Here is an 18,350-nt window from a genome sequence, read left to right on the forward strand (position 1 = left end):
CAACAATAACCCTAGAACGTCATTTATATTAAACTGCTTATGGATTCAATCAAGTCTCAGAAAGTCCTCACGTATTAGAGAAGCCAGGCAAAGAATGTATGAATAGCATGAGAGTTTGATAGTCTTTGACAACGTGAAATACTTTGTCCAGGTAGCCAGGAATATTTGAAAAACCTAAGAATTAAGGTCATAGAGAAGTATTATCTAAGGACTAGAAGAAACAACAAGGGTGGCAGACCCAGAGCCACTTAGAAAGCACTTACAAGTGCACTAAGTGATGCAGAAGGTGATCTTATCTGTCGATAAACACAACCCTCACCTTACGCGCCGCCCTTAGATTAGAATTTCCTATAAATGTGACTTCACTGTAGTGAAACGAAACACTGATGAGCTCTTCCACATGATGTGGGCTAGCTGGCTTCAACTCACCAGTCCTTCTTTGAAATGCTAACCTGAATGAAAGCTTTTCGTGATCTAATGAGCTTAAGAAATGCTGGCTGATGGATCCCTGCCCTAAAAGACTAATAATCTTAGTTGGGAATGCAAAAGCCAAATGCAAATTACAGTTCACAGGATAAAAGCAATGATGAATATGTACACTTAAGGAAAGCATTAAATTTACTAGCTCAGGAGTCACAAATCCCAACCCTGACAGGTATTAGCTCTATGACTTTGGGAAAATTGTATAACCTCTCAGCCTAGATAAGCTCATCTAAAGAAATGATTTTTTTTTTTAACTCTTACCATGTAGAGTAGTGAGAATGCCATGAGATATTACATATATAGACAACTTAACCTAGGACTGCCCAAATAATTTATACATAGTAAATAATTTTATTTAGAGAAGGAAAGACATTAACCAGTTAATATCTTTCAATGCAATAATTTATTCTCCCTCATCTTTAAAATATCTTTGCAATTACTAATTATATTATCTTTTATTTGACATTCAACAATATATTAATTTCCAGTATTACCAGCCTTTGATGTTATGTGTACCCAGATTGATTCCATATGTACTTTTTTGATCTTCCATCACCAGAATGTTTTTCCTTACCTCTACTGAACCATAGTAATAACCTTGGAAGAAGATATTTTGTTCTTAGAATTTTTAGTGAATTCTTGGAAAGATGAGTAACTGTGTAGTAGAATACATCTAAAAGATTTAGCAATTATGGAGAATATTCCTCACAGTACAATCTGATGAAGGAAGTTTGGAGTTAACACTTACAGGAGGTGAGAACTGTATTGAGTAGTAGTCTTAATTAACAACTTTATTTGGCAAAGGAGGTTGATGTTCCCACTGAGGAAGGTGAGAATTGAATTCTGAGATTTGTGAATAAACTGACTGTGTGAAAGAAGAGCTGAGTGATTTGCTAAGAGGGCTTACAAGGAAGCCAATAGCTCATTCACCAGCCTTTCAGCAAAGAAAAGCAACTGGAGAATCTCAGTGTGTTAGTTCTAGAAGAAAATTTCACTTTTTCTTAAAGAAAACAAAAAAAGCACAGAAGTCTCACAAAGGAAAAGCACTAATCCTTTAAAATTATAGTTATTAACATTTCAATGATCCTATAGATTATAAAAAAAAATACAGCAGTATTACAAGATGGTTCCAAATTACACTGACACACAGAAGTACCCAGAAGAATTCATGTATTTTTTTTTTAATTAAAAAAAAAAAAAAGATTGCTCTTGATGGAGTGCCTTGCTCAATGAATCTACAACTCCCTTTGAGGCTTAATTTATAACACAAAATATAATCTGAATACTTGTTCTTGAAATTTTTTCCTTGAAACCCTTCTTTATCTTTTCATCTTAGTTGTCCCCTTGAGCTGTCTCTGATGCACTCTGTCCGTATAGGCCACAGCTGGTACTCTCTTGGCTCAATGACAGTAGATCTCAAACCACTTTTTGACCAGAATTATTTAACAAATTCTCCTTTTAAATTTTCAGTATTCTATAAATCTAACATCCTCATCCAACATATTCCAAGGCATCCCTCTTTCAGCTCACTTACTGTTTTTCCCCTCCAGTTCCATTAAAATCCTGAGTTATTCCAACATGCATGTTTATAGTGTACAAATGACCCCAGCCTTATCACTCATAAAGCTTCTCTATTACATCAACAATCATCTACACTATATGTCAGCAATTTACTTATTTATTAAATCAACCCTTTACAACTTCCTAATTTTCAACTCCATCCCCCTTTCACACAAAACCTCATATGAAAATCTATAAAATAGATAACTAATGAGATAGCAAAGTATGCATGCTCTGTGGTGACAAAGAGGGAATATATGTATGTATGTATGTATGTATGTATGTATGTATGTATGTATAGCTGATTCACTGTGCTGTACAGTAGAAACTAATGCAACATGTAAAGTAACTAAGCACCAAATTAAAGAAAAGAAAGAAAGGAAATCTAGCTTAATTGTATCACACCTAGTTTATCAACTGTCCCATGGCTTCTCTGACCCCCTACCCAACTTCTAACTCACATTTATACATTTCAAATATACTCTCGTTAGCACTGTCAGAATATTTGCCTAGTCCACTTCATAGAATAAAGCAAACAGCTTTGTCCCTACAGAGGATGCTCTTGCTCCTAAATTGCTGAGTACTGGGGAAGAAAATCATTTTATCCCAGAGATTCTTCACTAAAAATTTGAGTATTCTAGTTTCATCAAGGATCCTTGTCAATGCCATATGGTCATTCCAATTAGTTAAGCTTCCTACTCCCATTTGTCCTCAATGAAATTAAATTTTTAAAAGCTACAAATCATTAAACTGCTTCTCATCTTCCCTTTCTCTATCCTAGCTGCACACTAAGATTACCTAGAGCATTTTTAAATGTCCTCCCCGCCAAAAAACAAATCAAAATATCTGGGCATGGGAACCACATATCTACTCTATACTTTTTATTTGCCTCTAAAGCTTCACCTGTTCTTTCTTCTCTAACAACTTCACCCTCTTTCTAACCTCTGAAATGACTTTTTCTAATAACTTCAATCTTTTTTCTCTCATAAATCTAAAACTACTCTAAAATTTAAAAGTTTATTACAAAACAGGCTGTAATAATTATTTTGAGCTAAACATCATTAAAAAATTGGGGGTCCATATTTAACAATTTAACAACATAATGCATTAAGTCAACTATTATCTACAGGATATACCATTTACATTATGTTGTGGTTTATGTTATCAAATAACATACAATTATATGTAACTGTGAAATAAATACTTGGATAATAAAATCTTTCTAGATTGTTGTTATTTAGTCATTAAGTCATGTCCAACTCTATGACCCCATGGACTGTAGCCAGCCAGGCTCCTCTGTCCATGGAATTCTCCAGGCAAGAATACTGGAGTGGGTTGCCACTTCTTTCCCCAGGGGATCCTAGTGACCCAGGGATCGAACCCCCATCTCCTGAATTGCAGGTGGATTCTTTCCCACTGAGTCAACTGGTAAGCCCTTTCTAGATTACAGTCGCAAAAATATAATAATAGATCTCTTCATAATAATGAATACAGAAAATCAATATATTCAGTTTTTAGAAGCAAAGAAATGATTTCCCTAAATTATATATGGTATTGCAGGATGCCAGAGGATAGTCTGAATTTTTGTGGAATTTGAACTGTTATACCAAATGCCAATTAAGATGTATTTTTGCTTCACAAGGGCTATTCAGCATCCCGTAGATGAACATAAACATACCTGTTCTTAAGTGCTGGCCCAATGCTGACAAATGTTAATGTCCACTTAAGTACTGGTCTTCAAATTGGTAGGAAGGGGACTCAGAATTGTCTGAAATGCTGTTTTTCAAAATAGTTTGCTCATCGTCTTTTTAACCTACCTTGACCTTTCTCAACATACACTCATTACTAGATTCTGATGAAATCTTTCATAAAAATTTCAGAACACTGAAATTCCCTTTCTGCAAGCTAGTCTGACAGAAACTGATTAGTTTTTTTCCACTGGCTCATGTTACTAATGATTTTGTTTTCCACTAAAGTTCAAAATGGTTTAGAAATCTAAATAAAGCCTACATATAAATACACAATGTGAACAGTCTGCATGTGGAGTCACCACATAAAAAGTGTTTGTTCTTGAAAAACATTCATCCAAGAAGAAACAGAAAAACTGAATTATCCTTAACAACTGAGGAAATGGAATATGTAATTTAAGAACTCCAGGTCAAGACAATTCTACTGGAGAATTTGATCAAACATTTAAAGAATTAACACAATTTCTAAAACTAATTTCTCAAATTACTTCTAGAAAATAAATGAGGGAACATTTCCCAATGTATTTTACAAAGTATTACCATCAGACCAAAACTAGACAAAGACAGTATGAGTAATGAAAAATATAAACTAACATCTGACATGAACTTAAAATATAAAAGTCTTCAACAAAATATCAGCAAATTCAATTCAGCAATACTAAAAAAGAATATAACAATCAAGCGGGATATATTCCAAGATGCAAAGTTGATTCAACAGCTGAAAATCAACCAATGTAATCTACCATAGTGTTAGTCACTCAGTCGTGTACGACTCTTTGCAACCCCATGGAGTGTAGCCAGCTAGGCTCCTCTGTCCATGTAATTCTCCAAGCAAGAATACTGAAATGAGTAGGCATTCCCTTCTACAGGGCATCTTCCCAACCCAGGGATCAAATCCAGATATCCTGCATTACAGGCAGATTTTTTTACCATCTGAGCCACTAGGGAAGCCCATGTAATCTACCATATGAACAACCTAAAGAAGAAAAATCCTACCAATTAACTTCCCCAAATTAGGCAAAATTCAATACCCATTCATGACAAAAGCTTTCAATAAACTAGTAAAGAACACTCTCAATTATAAAGAATATTAGTAAAAATCTAACAGCTAATAACATAACAAGTGATGAAAGACTGAATGCTTTCTCCCGGAGATCAGATGAAAATGTAAAACATAAAACTTTTAAAACTTTTTGAAAAACACATGAGGGAAAAAAAATAAAATTGGTGATTGAGAGCTAGGCAAAGAGTTCGATTTGACAAGACAAGTAAGATCTGTAAAAGATAAACTGAAAAATTGGACTCACTAAATTGAAATCTGCAAAAGATCTTGTTATGAGGATGAAAAGACAAGCCATAGACTAGGAAGAAATATTTAAGGACCACATCTTGCCTGGAGAATCCCCATGGACAGAGGAGCCTGGAGGACTACAGCCCACGGGATCACAAACAGTCGGAGATGACTGAGCAACTAAGCGCAGCACAGAAGACATGAACAGACACTTTGGTAAAGAGGTGAGACACAGTGACAAAAAAGTAAATGAGAAGATGTTCAGCACCATTACATCAGTGAGATGCAAAATAAAACCACAAAATAAAACTACATACCCATGGAATGGCTAAAATAAAACAATGACAACACTGATGCTGGTAAGGATATGGAAAAACTAGGCCCTTCACACACTGCTGGTAAGAATGTAAAATGATACAGCCACGTTGGAAAACATTTTGGCTGAGTTGCATGGTAGTTACATGCCATCACACACTCTGGCAATTTATCTCAGAGAAATGAAAACTTCAGTGCACACAAACCTGTACAAGAGTGTTCATAACAGCTGTATTTCTAACAGCCAAAAACTGGAAACAACCCAGGATTCTTTTAGCAGATGGATGGTTAAACAAACTGCAGTACATCCACACCACAGGATATTGTTGTTGTTCAGTCAGTAAGTCGTGTCCGACTCTTGAGACCCCATGCACTGCAGCCCACCAGGCTCCTCTGTCCACAGGATTTCCCAGGCAAGAATACTCGAGTGGGTTGCCATTTGCTTCTCCAGGGGATCTCCCTAACCCAGGGATCAAACCCATGTCTCCTGCACTGGCAGACAAATTCTTTACCACTGAGCCACCAGGGAAGCCCACCATAGGATATTACTCAGTAACAAAAACAATGAAGTGCTGATAAATGCAACAACTTGGACAGATTTTGAAGGAGTTAAAAGTAAAAAAACAAAAAGCCAAATCCAAAAGGTCATGTGTTGTATGATTCCATTTACATAACAGTCTTGAAATGATGAAATTATAGAAATGGAGAATAAATTCAGAAGGTTGGGAGATGGGGTGCGTGTGGCAATAAAGGGCACCAGAAGGGAGACTTATTGTGAAGAACTGCTCTGCATCTTGACTGTATCAATACCAACATCCTGCTTGTGAAACTGTGCTATTGCTTCAAAAGATGTTAGCAGAGGTCACTGAGTAAACGGTATATAGGATTTCTCTGTATCGTGTCTTAAAATTTCATGTAAGACTACAACTATCTCAAAATTAAAAGATCTATGTAAAATAAGCACTGTTGTATTTATACTCCTCCAAAACTTTCTTTGGTATGTTCCCACTGAAAAATATTTCATTCATTTCAAATTGTTTACTTCTACATCACAGGAACAAAATTCTCAACACTAGAGGTACTAAAACGTAAATGGACTTAAGTCCATTAAAATCTTTCTATTAAACAATTTAAGTTGAGTGTATTTAATCGGGCTACTTCACTGCCCCTGAGATATAAGCTGGTGACCTACAAGGCAATTTTCAAACCGAATTCCATAATACACATAGCTACACAGGACATAAAGCCAAAAATCTGTTTTATGGTTACTTGTGGATTGGTCTACACAATATAAAAATATTAGCCAATCAAAATCACCTCCCAGAAACCACTAAGTTTGAGCTTACATTTAAATGCACTTAATTACAGCTGACTACAACATTGAACAAATGTTTAATTCTTTTTTTTTTTTTTTTAATGGCCCGTGCAGCATGTGGAATCTTAATTCTTCAACCAGGGATCAAACCCATGGCGCCCCCTGCATTGGAAGCAGGGAACGTTAACTACCAGACTGGCAGAGAAGCCCAAACCAATGCTTAATTCTAGTATACGCGTTTATCTTAACTGTAATAAGTACATAATAATACAATAAGTTAATTTTTTAAATACATACATTACCTGCACACAGAACACTGGCGCTGGGGTTGAAGAGCAGTGAACATAACAATCATTGAATAGTTTCGAGGTGGTGCCTTTATAAATTTTCGGAATTTGTCACCATTCATTCGGAAGACTGAGCGCCTGGAACTCCATTCCATCAGCTGTTCTACTTTCTCGGCTAAAAGATTCTGCAGAAACATAAGGGTTTAAATTTACACAGAGTTCAAATCCTTCGGTTTGTACTTTATATTAAAAAAAATTACATGAGGTTGTATTTTACCAAACATTTATTTGCTTTGGTGAATACATAGTTAGCTGACCATGTATGCATAAAATATTTCATTTATTTTTTCTAATGACTATAAAAGTTTATTAAAAAGGCATCAAAATAAAACAGACTTTCACTTCCAGAAAAACAAAATAGATGTGCTTTTCCCTAGTGAGTGCTAAGTTGTTTCAGTCATGTCTGACTCTGTGCAACCCTACGGACTATAGCCTGCCAGTCTCCTCTGTCCGTGGGATTCTCCAGGCAGGAATACTGGAGTGGGTTCCCATTTCCTTCTCCAGGGGACCTTCCCGACCCAGAGATCAGGCCTACATCTCTTATGGCTCCTGCACTGGCAGGTGGGTTCTCTACCACCCTGGGACGCCAGGGTGCTTTTCCCTAATCCTTCACTAAACACAGCTAAAAACTCTGGTCACCGTATAAAAACACAACCCTAAGAAGGCTCTGAAAAGTAGAAAGAAGAGGAAGGATGGCAGGGGATCCCAAAATGAAGAGTGCCAAAGCAGTAAGTGCCCTGGGTTTTGTTTCAGCCTCATCCGTCTCCCAAACTGGTAACTAGAGGCGACGGCAACCCAACATCACCAATGGACACAAACACACACAAAAAGCCCCAAGAGAAGCCTGCTTTCTTTACCCAAAGGACAACGAGGGACAACCCAGTAAGCCAAGAAGTAACTGCTCTAGTCTAGCCGAATACCACAGAAGAAACGCTGCCCGTACTCTGCCTCCCTCACTACGAAGGGTGGAATGAAGGAGATGCCTCAACCCAATTAGAATTAAATCCCCGCTAAGCTTTAACATGCAGCAGTATGGAGGGAGCTCATGAAGATAAGCCTGAGAGAAAGACAATGTACAAAACAGCACTGCTGCATGATCTGTTAATATTTGTGGTGAGGTCAAAACGGGGAAAACCCTACTGTGCCAGAAGTCACGACAGCGGCTAAGTGCAGCAGGACTGCAGTAGTGGGAGGCATGGTGAGGCGAGGCAGTTCCATGAGCTGGGGAACCAGGAGGGTTCTCATCCAGGATGTGGGTGAGAGTGAAGTAACTCTCTAGCCTCTGTATCAGTTCAGTTCAGTCACTCAGTCGTGTCCCACTCTTTGCGACCCCATGAACCACAGCACGCCAGGCCTCCCTGTCCATCACCAACTACCCAGAGTTTACTCACTCATGTCCATTGAGTCGGTGATGCCATTCAGCCATCTCATCCTCTGTCGTCCCCTTCTCCTCCTGCCCCCAATCCCTCCCAGCATCAAGGTCTTTTCCAATGAGTCAACTCTTCTCACGAGGTGGCCAAAGTATTGGAATTTCAGCTTCAGCATCAGTCCTTCCAATGAACACCCAGGACTGATCTCCTTTAGGATGGACTGGTTGGATCTCCTTACAGTCCAAGGGACTCTCAAGAGATTTCTCCAACACCACAGTTCAAAAGCATCAATTCTTCGGTGCTCAGCTTTCTTCACAATCCAACTCTCACATCCATGCATGACTACTGGAAACACCAGAGCCTTGACTAGACGGACCTTTGTTGGCAAAGTAATGTCTGCTTTTTAATATGCTGTCTAGGTTGGTCATAACTTTCCTTCCAAGGAGTAAGCACCTTTTAATTTCATGGCTGCAATCACCATCTACAGTGACTTTGGAGCCCCAAAAAATAAAGTCTTACACTGTTTCCCCATCTATTTGCCATGAAATGATGGGACTGGATGCCATGATCTTAGTTTTCTGAATGTTGAGCTTTAAGCCAACTTTTTCACTCTCCTCTTTCACTTTCATCAAGAGGCTTTTTAGTTCCTCTTCGCTTTCTGCCATAAGGGTGGTGTCATCTGCATATCTGAGCTTATTGATATTTCTCCCGGCAATCTTGATTCCAGCTTGTGCTTCTTCCAACCCAGCGTTTCTCATGATGTACTACTCTGCATATAAGTTAAATATGCAGGGTGACAATATACAGCCTTGACGTACTCCTTTTCCTATTTGGAACCAGTCTGTTGTTCCAAGTCCAGTTCTAACTGTTGCTTCCTGACCTGCACATAGGTTTCTCAAGAGGCAGGTCAGCGGTCTGGTATTCCCTTCTCTTTCAGAATTTTCCACAGTTTATTGTGATCCACACAGTCAAAGGCTTTGTATGGTATAGCCTCTGTATAGTATACTCTTAATATTTACATTGCCCATTTTACCTGAAAAAGTCTGAGAAGTAAAAAACTATGGGGCTGTATACCTACAAGAAATCTGTTAGCCTTGGAAAACCAAGAAAGCATGAATGGGCGGGGAAGAAAGACTTCAATTATGCCATTTTATGCCTTAGAAAGACTAAGGACTTAGAGATCAGTCCTGGGTATTCATTGGTAGGACTGATTTTGAAGCTGAAACTCCAATACTTTGGCCACCTGAAGTGAACAGCTGACTCATTTGAAAAGACCCTGATGCTGGGAAAGATTGAGTACAGGAGGAGAAGGGGACAACAGAGGATGAGATGGTGGGATGGCATCACCGACTCAATGGACATGGGTTTGAGTAAACTCCGGGAGTTGGTGATGGACAGGGAGGCCTGGTGTGCTGCGGTTCATGGGGTCACAAAGAGTCGGACACAACTGAGCAACTGAACTGAACTGAAGGACTTAAGGAGAGATATAATTTTAATCGATGAGATGCATGATAACCATGGAATGTCCCATCACTGCGGTCAGTGACTGTAGCCATGAAATTAGAAGATGATTGCTTCCTGGAAGGAAAGCTATGACAAACCTAGACAGAGTATTAAAAAGCAAAGACATCACTATGCTGACAAAAGCCTGTATAGTCAAGGCTATGGTCTTTCCAGTAGTCATGCATGGATGTGAGAGTTGGACCATAAAGAAGGCTGAGCACCAGAGAATTGATGCTTTTCAACTGCAGTGCTGGAGAGGACCCTTGAGAGTCCCTTGGACTGCAAGGAGAGCAAACCAGTCAATCCTACAAGAAATCAACTCTGAATTGGAAAGACTGATGCTGAGGCTGAAGCTCCAGAACTTTGGCCACCTGATGTGAAGAGTCAACTCACTGGAAAACTGTGATCCTGGCAAAGACTGAAGGTAGCAGAAGAGGGCGACCGGGGATGAGATGGTTGGATGGTATCACCAATTCAATGGACATGAACTTGGGCAAACTCCGAGAAATGAAGAGGGACAGAGAGGCCTGGCGGGCTGCAGTCCACAGGGTTGCAAAGAGTCAGACATGACTTGGCAATTGACCAACAACAACGATAGCTAGCGGACTTCCCAGGTGGGTCAGCTGTAAAGGATCTGCCTGTCAATGCAGGAGACATGGATTCAATATCTGGTCTGGGAAGATTCCCTAGAGTAGGAAATGGCAACCCACTCTAATATCTTGCCTGGGAAATCCCATGGAGAGAGGAACCTGGTGGGCTACAGTCCATGGGGCTGCAAAGAAGTAGGCACAACTTAGTGACTCAACAACAACATGATTATCAAGAGTCACACCTGAGCCCACCAAGCCACAGTCCAAGAGTACTGTATGCAAAGAAAAAGGGCTATGTTCTGGTCCCTCAAAAGGAAAACTTGGACAAGATACTTCTCCTCTCAGAACCTAGGGAGTCATCTGTTAACATCTGACCTTCCAACAAATGAGCTTCCCAGGTGGTGCCAATGGTAAAGAACCTGCCTGCCAACGCAGAAGACCCAAGAGACCCAGGTTTGATCCCTAGGTGGGGCAGATCCCCTGGAGGAGGACATGAAAATCAACTCCAGTATTCTTGCCTGGAGAGTCCCATGGACAGAGGAGCCTGGTAGGCTACAGTCCATAGGGTCACAAAGAAACAGACATGACTGAAGTGACTTAGCACACACACAGCATTCCAATAATTACCATGATGATTTATTGAGAGATGATATACAAAAAACCTTTGTAAATTATAAAGTACTATAAAACATAAGGTAATATTAGAAGTATTGTTTTTACTATTGTTAAATAATGAAGGGTGATCACTATCATCCTATATATACTCTATAATTCCTCTCGTGTCAAATTTCCCACCTCTTCTGAAATACATTAAAACAACACACAAGTGAGAACCACAGTTTTAATTCTGGCTACTACAGGAGAACTTTATATATTCAGATTAAATATTAGGTGACAAAAAATGAGATTTTTTTTTAAATAAAATCTATCTTTCTCTAATTACTGTCTCAGAATATTAAGTGCTTCATATATGCTAAGCACCATACTGTGGACATCACATATGCTAACTTATTAAACTCACACGGCAATCACAGCAGCAGATAATAAACTTACTCCACAAAGGAGAAACTGAAGTCTACAGAACTGTAGCTCTCGCCACTGCTCTACCCGGAAAGGTTTTACTTGCAACAACTCTGAAAAATACACCAGTTACCTTAAACCAACAACCAACACCTCTAGTGAGTGCTCAGTTTTATTCATGACAAGGCTCAAATCCCCCATTATTAGAGGAAAAGGCAATGCTGATCTATTACTGTTTGAGATGAAACACATCAGCATGGTAGGTGATAGCAAGTGATTAGTTTGGTTTTTTTTTTTTTAAGGAAACATTCCAATTTTTAAAAGATAAGTAAATAAAAAAAGATAAGTCAATAATTCCTGTACGTGGAGAAACAATTTTGATCATGTGAAGACATTCAACTACATTAACAAATTAAGTCTGGAAACAAAAAAAAGAAAGACTGTAAAACACAGAAGATACGCACCTTAAAAATCTGTAGTATTAACACAGCGAGCACTTATTGGGTGCTTACTATGGGATAGGCACTGTGCAAAATGCTTTCGTTAGGTAATAAACTCATCAATCCTCGTAACAGTCCTATGGGGGTTATCCCTGTTGTTTCAAGTTTAGAGACAAGGAAACTGAGGCACTGAGACTTAAGTAACCTCTACAAGATTATACAGCTAGAAAACGGGAGAATTGGGATTCCAAGTCTAATTCCAAAGTACATACTCTAAACTTCTGTACATATAGAAACAGCTCATGTAGCTCAATAATATATATAAAAAAAAGACCCCATCAAAAAATGGGTGGAAGACCTACACAGACATTTCTCCACAGAGGGCACACAGATGGCCGAGATGCATGACAAGACGCTCAGTGTCAGCACTCACTCGAGAAACCCGAAACTACACTGAGATACCGACTCACACCCGTCAGAACAGCCAGCGTCAAAAAAATCTACAAACAATAAATGCTGGAGAGGGTGTGGAGAAAAAGGAATGTTGGAGGGAATATAAACCGGCGCAGTCAGTATGAACAGTAGGTAAATTCCTTAAAAAAGTAAGAGCAGAGCTACCACATGATCCAGCAATCCCATTTCTGGGCACATATCCAAAGAAAACCAAAATTCCAAAAGACACATGTAGGGACTTCCCTGGGGGTCCAATGGTGAAGACTCCACCTTTCAGTGCCTGGGGGGCACAGACTTCATTCCTGGTTAGGGACCTAAGATCCCACAGGCTTTGTTGTCAAAAAACCAAAACGTAAAAACAGAAGCAAAACAAATTCAGAGAGAGACTCAAAAAATTAAAAAAAAAAAAAAAGATACATGTAAGCCCAATGTTCACTGCAGCACTATTTATAATAGCCAACACATGGAAACAATCTCAATGTCTGTGGACAAAGGACAGGATAAAGAGGATGTGATGTGTGAGTGTGTGTGTGTGCATGCGCTTAGTCTCTCAGTCGTGTCTGACTCTTTGCAACCCCGCGGACTGTAGCCCACCAGGCTCCTCTGTCCATGGGAATTCTCCAGGCAAGAATACTGCAGTGGGTTTCCATGCCCTCTCCAAACCAGGGATCGAACCCAGGTCTCCCGCACTGCAGGCAGATTCTTCACTGACTGAGCCACCAGGGAAACCCAAGAATACTGGAGTGGGTGGCCTATCCCTTCTCCAGGGGAACTTCCCACCCCAGGAAAGCAAACCGGGGTCTCCTGCTCTGCAGGCAGATTCTTCACCAGCTGAGCTACCAAGTAAGCCCAATGTGATACATACATACAATAAACGAAATAATGCCATTTGCAGTGACATACATGTCATATTGAGTAAGTCAGACAAAGAAAGACAACAATCATAAGATATCACTTGCATGTGGAATCTTAAAAAAAAAAAAAAAAAAAAAAACGATACAAATGAACTCACAGAATAGAAACAGAGGCACAGGTATAGAGAACAAACTTATAATGTACCACAGGGGAAAACAGGAGGATAAATTTCGAGACTAGGATTGACATATACGCCCTACTGTATGTAAGAGAGATAACTAATGAGACCTCCCGTACAGGACAGGGAACTCCACCCAACACTCTGTAATGACCTACGTGGGAACATAACCGACGAAAGAGTGGGTATATGGATGCACATTAATACGGCTGACTCACTCTGCTGTCCAGCAGAAACTACCACAACATCGTAAATCAGCCACCCTCCAAAACGACTTTTAAAAAACCTTTACACACACGGCAGAATCTTAAAGGTTTTAGAGATTACAGAAAAGTCCATGCAACCAGAAGCCTAATATTCAAAAAGCACATACTGAATTCAAAATAAAATTGCTAAGTAGGAGAGCCTACGAAATGAAGAGGGGATAACACTACTACCCAAAGAAAGAGAGGCCTCTTCACATCTTCATCTAGTAAACTTTGCACAGAAAAAGAAATGGTTTAGAAAGGTAGGCTTTTTGGGCATTATGGTTGACTGAAACTTTCAAGAACATGTGTTATAAAGAAGGCTAAGCTAATTCCCAGAGGAAAACGTTGCAAGGTGACAGAGCAGAAATATTCAGTAAGGAAAAGAAATCTGATTAATGTGAATTCAAGCTTTTAAAATCTGAGAAAGATCACAGAAATTAATCTACCGTTTCATTTCTCTGTGACAGGACTATGACCTTACTGAAGGAGAAGGTTATGTACATCTGTTCCTTTGAAGCATTCCCCTTTCTAGGGACGCTTGCACTCTCTTTGTTAGTTCCTTTTCTTCATGATACAGTTTCTCTTATCCAGGACTACTCTGAAGACTTCACCACCTTCTCTGATTGTGTGTCCCTTTGGGTCTCTGATGCTCATGAATCTTAACTCCATATTTTCACTGGAGGATGAAACCTAAAGCAAAATCAGGCCCAAGGGAATTCTGTGTGATGAAAGGAGAATAAAAACATCCCTAACATGGACAATAGCACAACCTTTCAAAATTGAGAGGGCACCATATGTTCATTTTAAAAACAGAAAAAGAATTTGATGGCTCAAGTTTAAATGATGATTCTATGTTTACATGCAATGTAACTTGACCAAATTGTTTCTCTGAATCTCAGTTTCTTCATCTATAAAATAACCTCACAATGATATCGATAAAATTACGAGTTACTGTATGGAAAACTCCTAGGACAGCATCCTGCAAAGTACTGGCACTCAAATTTTGTCCCCTTCTCCTCGGGTTAATTTCTATCAGCAACATTGATTAGGTTGCTGAAGGAATACCTACCATGGGAATTTTTTTTATCTTATTACTATCTTCAAGAGGCACATTGGTAAAGAATCCACCTGTCAATGTAGCAGATGCAAGAGACATGGGTTTGATCCCTGGGCTGGTAAGATCCCCTGAAGAGGAAATGGCAACCCACTCCGGTATTCTTGGCTGGAAATTCCAAGGACAGAGGAGCCTGGCGGGCTGCAGTCCACGGGGTGGCAAAGTCACGACTGAGCGCGTACAGCACAGCACAGTTACCAAATGTTTTCTGAGTACTTACAACATAACAGACACCGTGCTAAAGCTTATAAACATGCACTGTGGATTACCAATCACATGACAAGCACTATGCTCAATTTACAGAGAACGAAAAAGTACGACAGAGTCTCCTCTCAAGGCTTTATGGCAAATAAGCTCTAGCATTAAAAAATACACTTTTTTTATATACTCGGGTTGTGGCTTTGCTGTTAAATAAATGGCTCAGTGCCAAGTCAGGAAAGGATGGCACAAAAGATCTTATTTCCATGAGCACTAAGTGATTGGCAGTGGCTAATTTAAAGTCAGTACAATGCAAACTTTTGAAATCCAGACTGATTCTATCAGTAAAGAATGTGTGACCAGTTGGGTTTTATCTGCTGCTGCTGTTATCTTAAGTAGACATAGATGCCATACACCTACCATTTCCAAATGGAGAAAGATTCCTAAAACTTAAGACTCTTCAAGGAAAAAACCCTGTCCTTACCTGTTACCCTGTAAGAAGCATGGGCTGGCAGGTCCCACATCCTAACAAAGTTAAGACACTCAGTCATTCTAACAATAGGTGCCCAACTCTCTATTTTCACTTAATGTTTTTATGAAAACTGAATTTCATGCCAATTCACTATCAATAAACTAACTGGCATAATTTATATATGCCAGTCCCCAACATATGACATTATTTAACTTTTCCTCAATTCATGTTTTTTTTTAACCAATTCATCTTTCATTAAACACCGCTCAATGAAATTTATTGTTCCAAAGTGAAGCTCAAGCAGGAAAAATAAAATCTCAGTAATTTAATACTCTTACACCCATACTTTTTTTTTTTACCATATTGTCCCTAGGTAAATTTTAATGATGACCAGATGCACCAAACTAAAGATATGTATGTGGTCTCATGTCTTAAAAAAATATACATCTGCCAGAAAGATGGCTGTTCACATGTCTTTGCCCCAGTCACCTACACAGTATTTCCATCCACATGGCATTCATTTAGGCACCCACTGTCTTCCAAGTAGCCACGATATAACCTGCTTACAACAATTCACAGGACATAAATTTGGAATGAGAATAAGAAGTACATGTTGAAGGTATCTCTTGGTGACACAAAGAAACTTCACCACCTCTCTGTCCTTCTATGTTGTTTCTTTTTTTAGAATATAAAATATTTACATATTTCCTCTTTTCTAACAAGAAAAGAGAGTTTTCCTTTTCACAACTTGAATATCCAAAAGGTTCAATCAAAGCCAAATGATAAAGCAAACAGAAGCAGCTGGATGCATATTTTAGCATTTGGGAGAAAATCAGTTTCAACTCCTACACTTAATTGATCCCCAAACTCTTTTATTCAATTTTCTTAATATTACAACATTCCTCTCAGATTTGAATAAAATATAATCAGCAATGGATGTTCCCAGAAGCCAAACTTTAACACTTTATACCACCCCGTGTACATTACATCTAGTCACTAAAGATCACCAACAGTCTTAAGGGCCCTCAGAAAACCACAATGAGCTAAACAATCAAGAGAACAGACAGTTTTAATCAAAAATAGAAAAAGGACACAGTACACATGCCATAAAAAGTGCAAAGATTCAAAAAAGGAGTTACTTAAGAACTTGGCAATCATGTTATCTCTGCAGGAAATATAACCTACACACTGTAGGAAACCCTCAACCATCATTACTTCAAAAGGTGAAAAAGTAAGAGATTCAAAATTACATTAAGTAAATCACACTGAGAGAGTCAATTCCTACACAGGTTGATAAGTCCAGGGTCCCCAAGGAGTAGAAAGGGGTCTGGGGTCATCAAGGACGAGAGAAGGGTCTGGAATTCTCAAGGAGGAGGAAAGGACAAACTCTCTTTTTTTCTCCTACATTCCTTAGTCTTAGTCTCAGAAATTTTTTTTCTTTAAGCCTGCAACTGATGATTACACAACATACAACTGTTTAAACTCTGTAGTAAGGATTATATAACAACAATGTATCCTGCTTGAGGACAGTTTCTCCTTCCTAAAAATCTTCTGACTAATCCTGTTATCTTAAAACATATATTATGGGGGTGGGCTTCCCCTGTAGCTCAGTCAGTAAAGAGTGTGACTGCAATGCAGGAGACCTGGGTTCGATCCCTGGGTTGGGAAGATCCCCTGGAGAAGGAAATGGCAACCCTCTCCAGTGTTCTTGCCTGGAGAATCCCATGGACAGAGGAGCCTGGCAGGCTATAGTCTATAGGGTTGCTAAAGTCGAACATGACTGAGCAACTAAACTTTCTAAGTTCTAATCCTGTTACCTTAAAATGTAAATTGTGGGAGTGGGTCTGGTAAAATTTTTACACCTTTGAGACATCTTTTTGATTTACTGTAATAACTAATTTAAAAAGTTTATAACTCCATTGCTAACACTAGCAAGGGAGACACTCTCTGTCCCCCTTCTTATGTCTGTGTCAGAAGCTTTCTCTGACCCTCTTCATACTTTTAGTAAAACTCTGCTACACAAAAGCTCCTGAGTGATCAAGCCTGGTCCCTGGTCCCGAAGCTAAATCATCTTCTTCGAAGATCAAGAATCCAACACGATTTACCATAAGCTATCAATACTGAGAGTTCTCTTATGTATTTGATATCAAATGCTTTAGAATTAAAGAAAGAAATACTGGAGAACCCCAGAACAACTGCATCTCAGCGTAGAGCCTAAAGAGAACCTGGGTTAATACAGAAAAGGGAATTGGCTACCTATGGCCAATACCACAGCAGCTACAAGCTTATATGGGGGAGAGAGTCATGTTACATAAGTTGTTATGTCCGACGTGTCAAAAATACTTATCTAATTAAATTCAGATCTGAATGAGAAATGTAGAAATAATTTAGGAAAACATTTGTTCAAATGTTCCTGCCTTTTTATTTTTTACAACGGAGAAAACTTCAAACAATGGTTCAAGTGAATTAACACTGAGTTAAGTAAACTTTTCTTAGAGAATCAGTAAAAATATTTTAAGTAATAATTTAAGCAAAAAAGTCTTTTAAGCAATGGCTTTGACCTGAACTCTTCCCAGAAAACCTGCCTGGGAAAAGACCCACTATTCCATGGTTCTGTATCACTCGAAGCCTCCTGAGCATGGCAAGCTTCTGACTGGTCCTGATGCTTGCTCTATACACACTGTTCATCTACTGAGTGGATAATCTGTAAAATTTTTAAGCTGTAATCTAGGAACTGATCATATATTAACTAATTTATTAACTCATATAAATTTATGCCTATTCAAATGCAATTTTTAAAACAAGGGTTTCTAAAATTCAGTTTAATCATAGACTCTTTGCTCTATTTGC

The 18,350-nt window shown here is 38.9% G+C and overlaps 1 protein-coding gene across 3 annotated transcripts in view; it reads right to left on the minus strand.

Moving 5' to 3' along the window:
- TUSC3 (tumor suppressor candidate 3) overlaps positions 1 to 18,350 on the minus strand; it is a 215,623-nt gene that overhangs the window by 120,389 nt on the left and 76,884 nt on the right. For all 3 annotated transcript variants that reach the window (XM_043893513.1, XM_043893511.1, XM_043893512.1), the window contains exon 2: positions 7,015 to 7,184. In XM_043893513.1, coding sequence (XP_043749448.1) covers positions 7,015 to 7,184 — 170 coding nt within the window. The remainder of the gene's footprint in view (positions 1 to 7,014; positions 7,185 to 18,350) is intronic.

Source organism: Cervus elaphus, chromosome 32, assembly GCF_910594005.1.
Source record: "Cervus elaphus chromosome 32, mCerEla1.1, whole genome shotgun sequence".
NCBI lineage: Eukaryota > Metazoa > Chordata > Mammalia > Artiodactyla > Cervidae > Cervus > Cervus elaphus.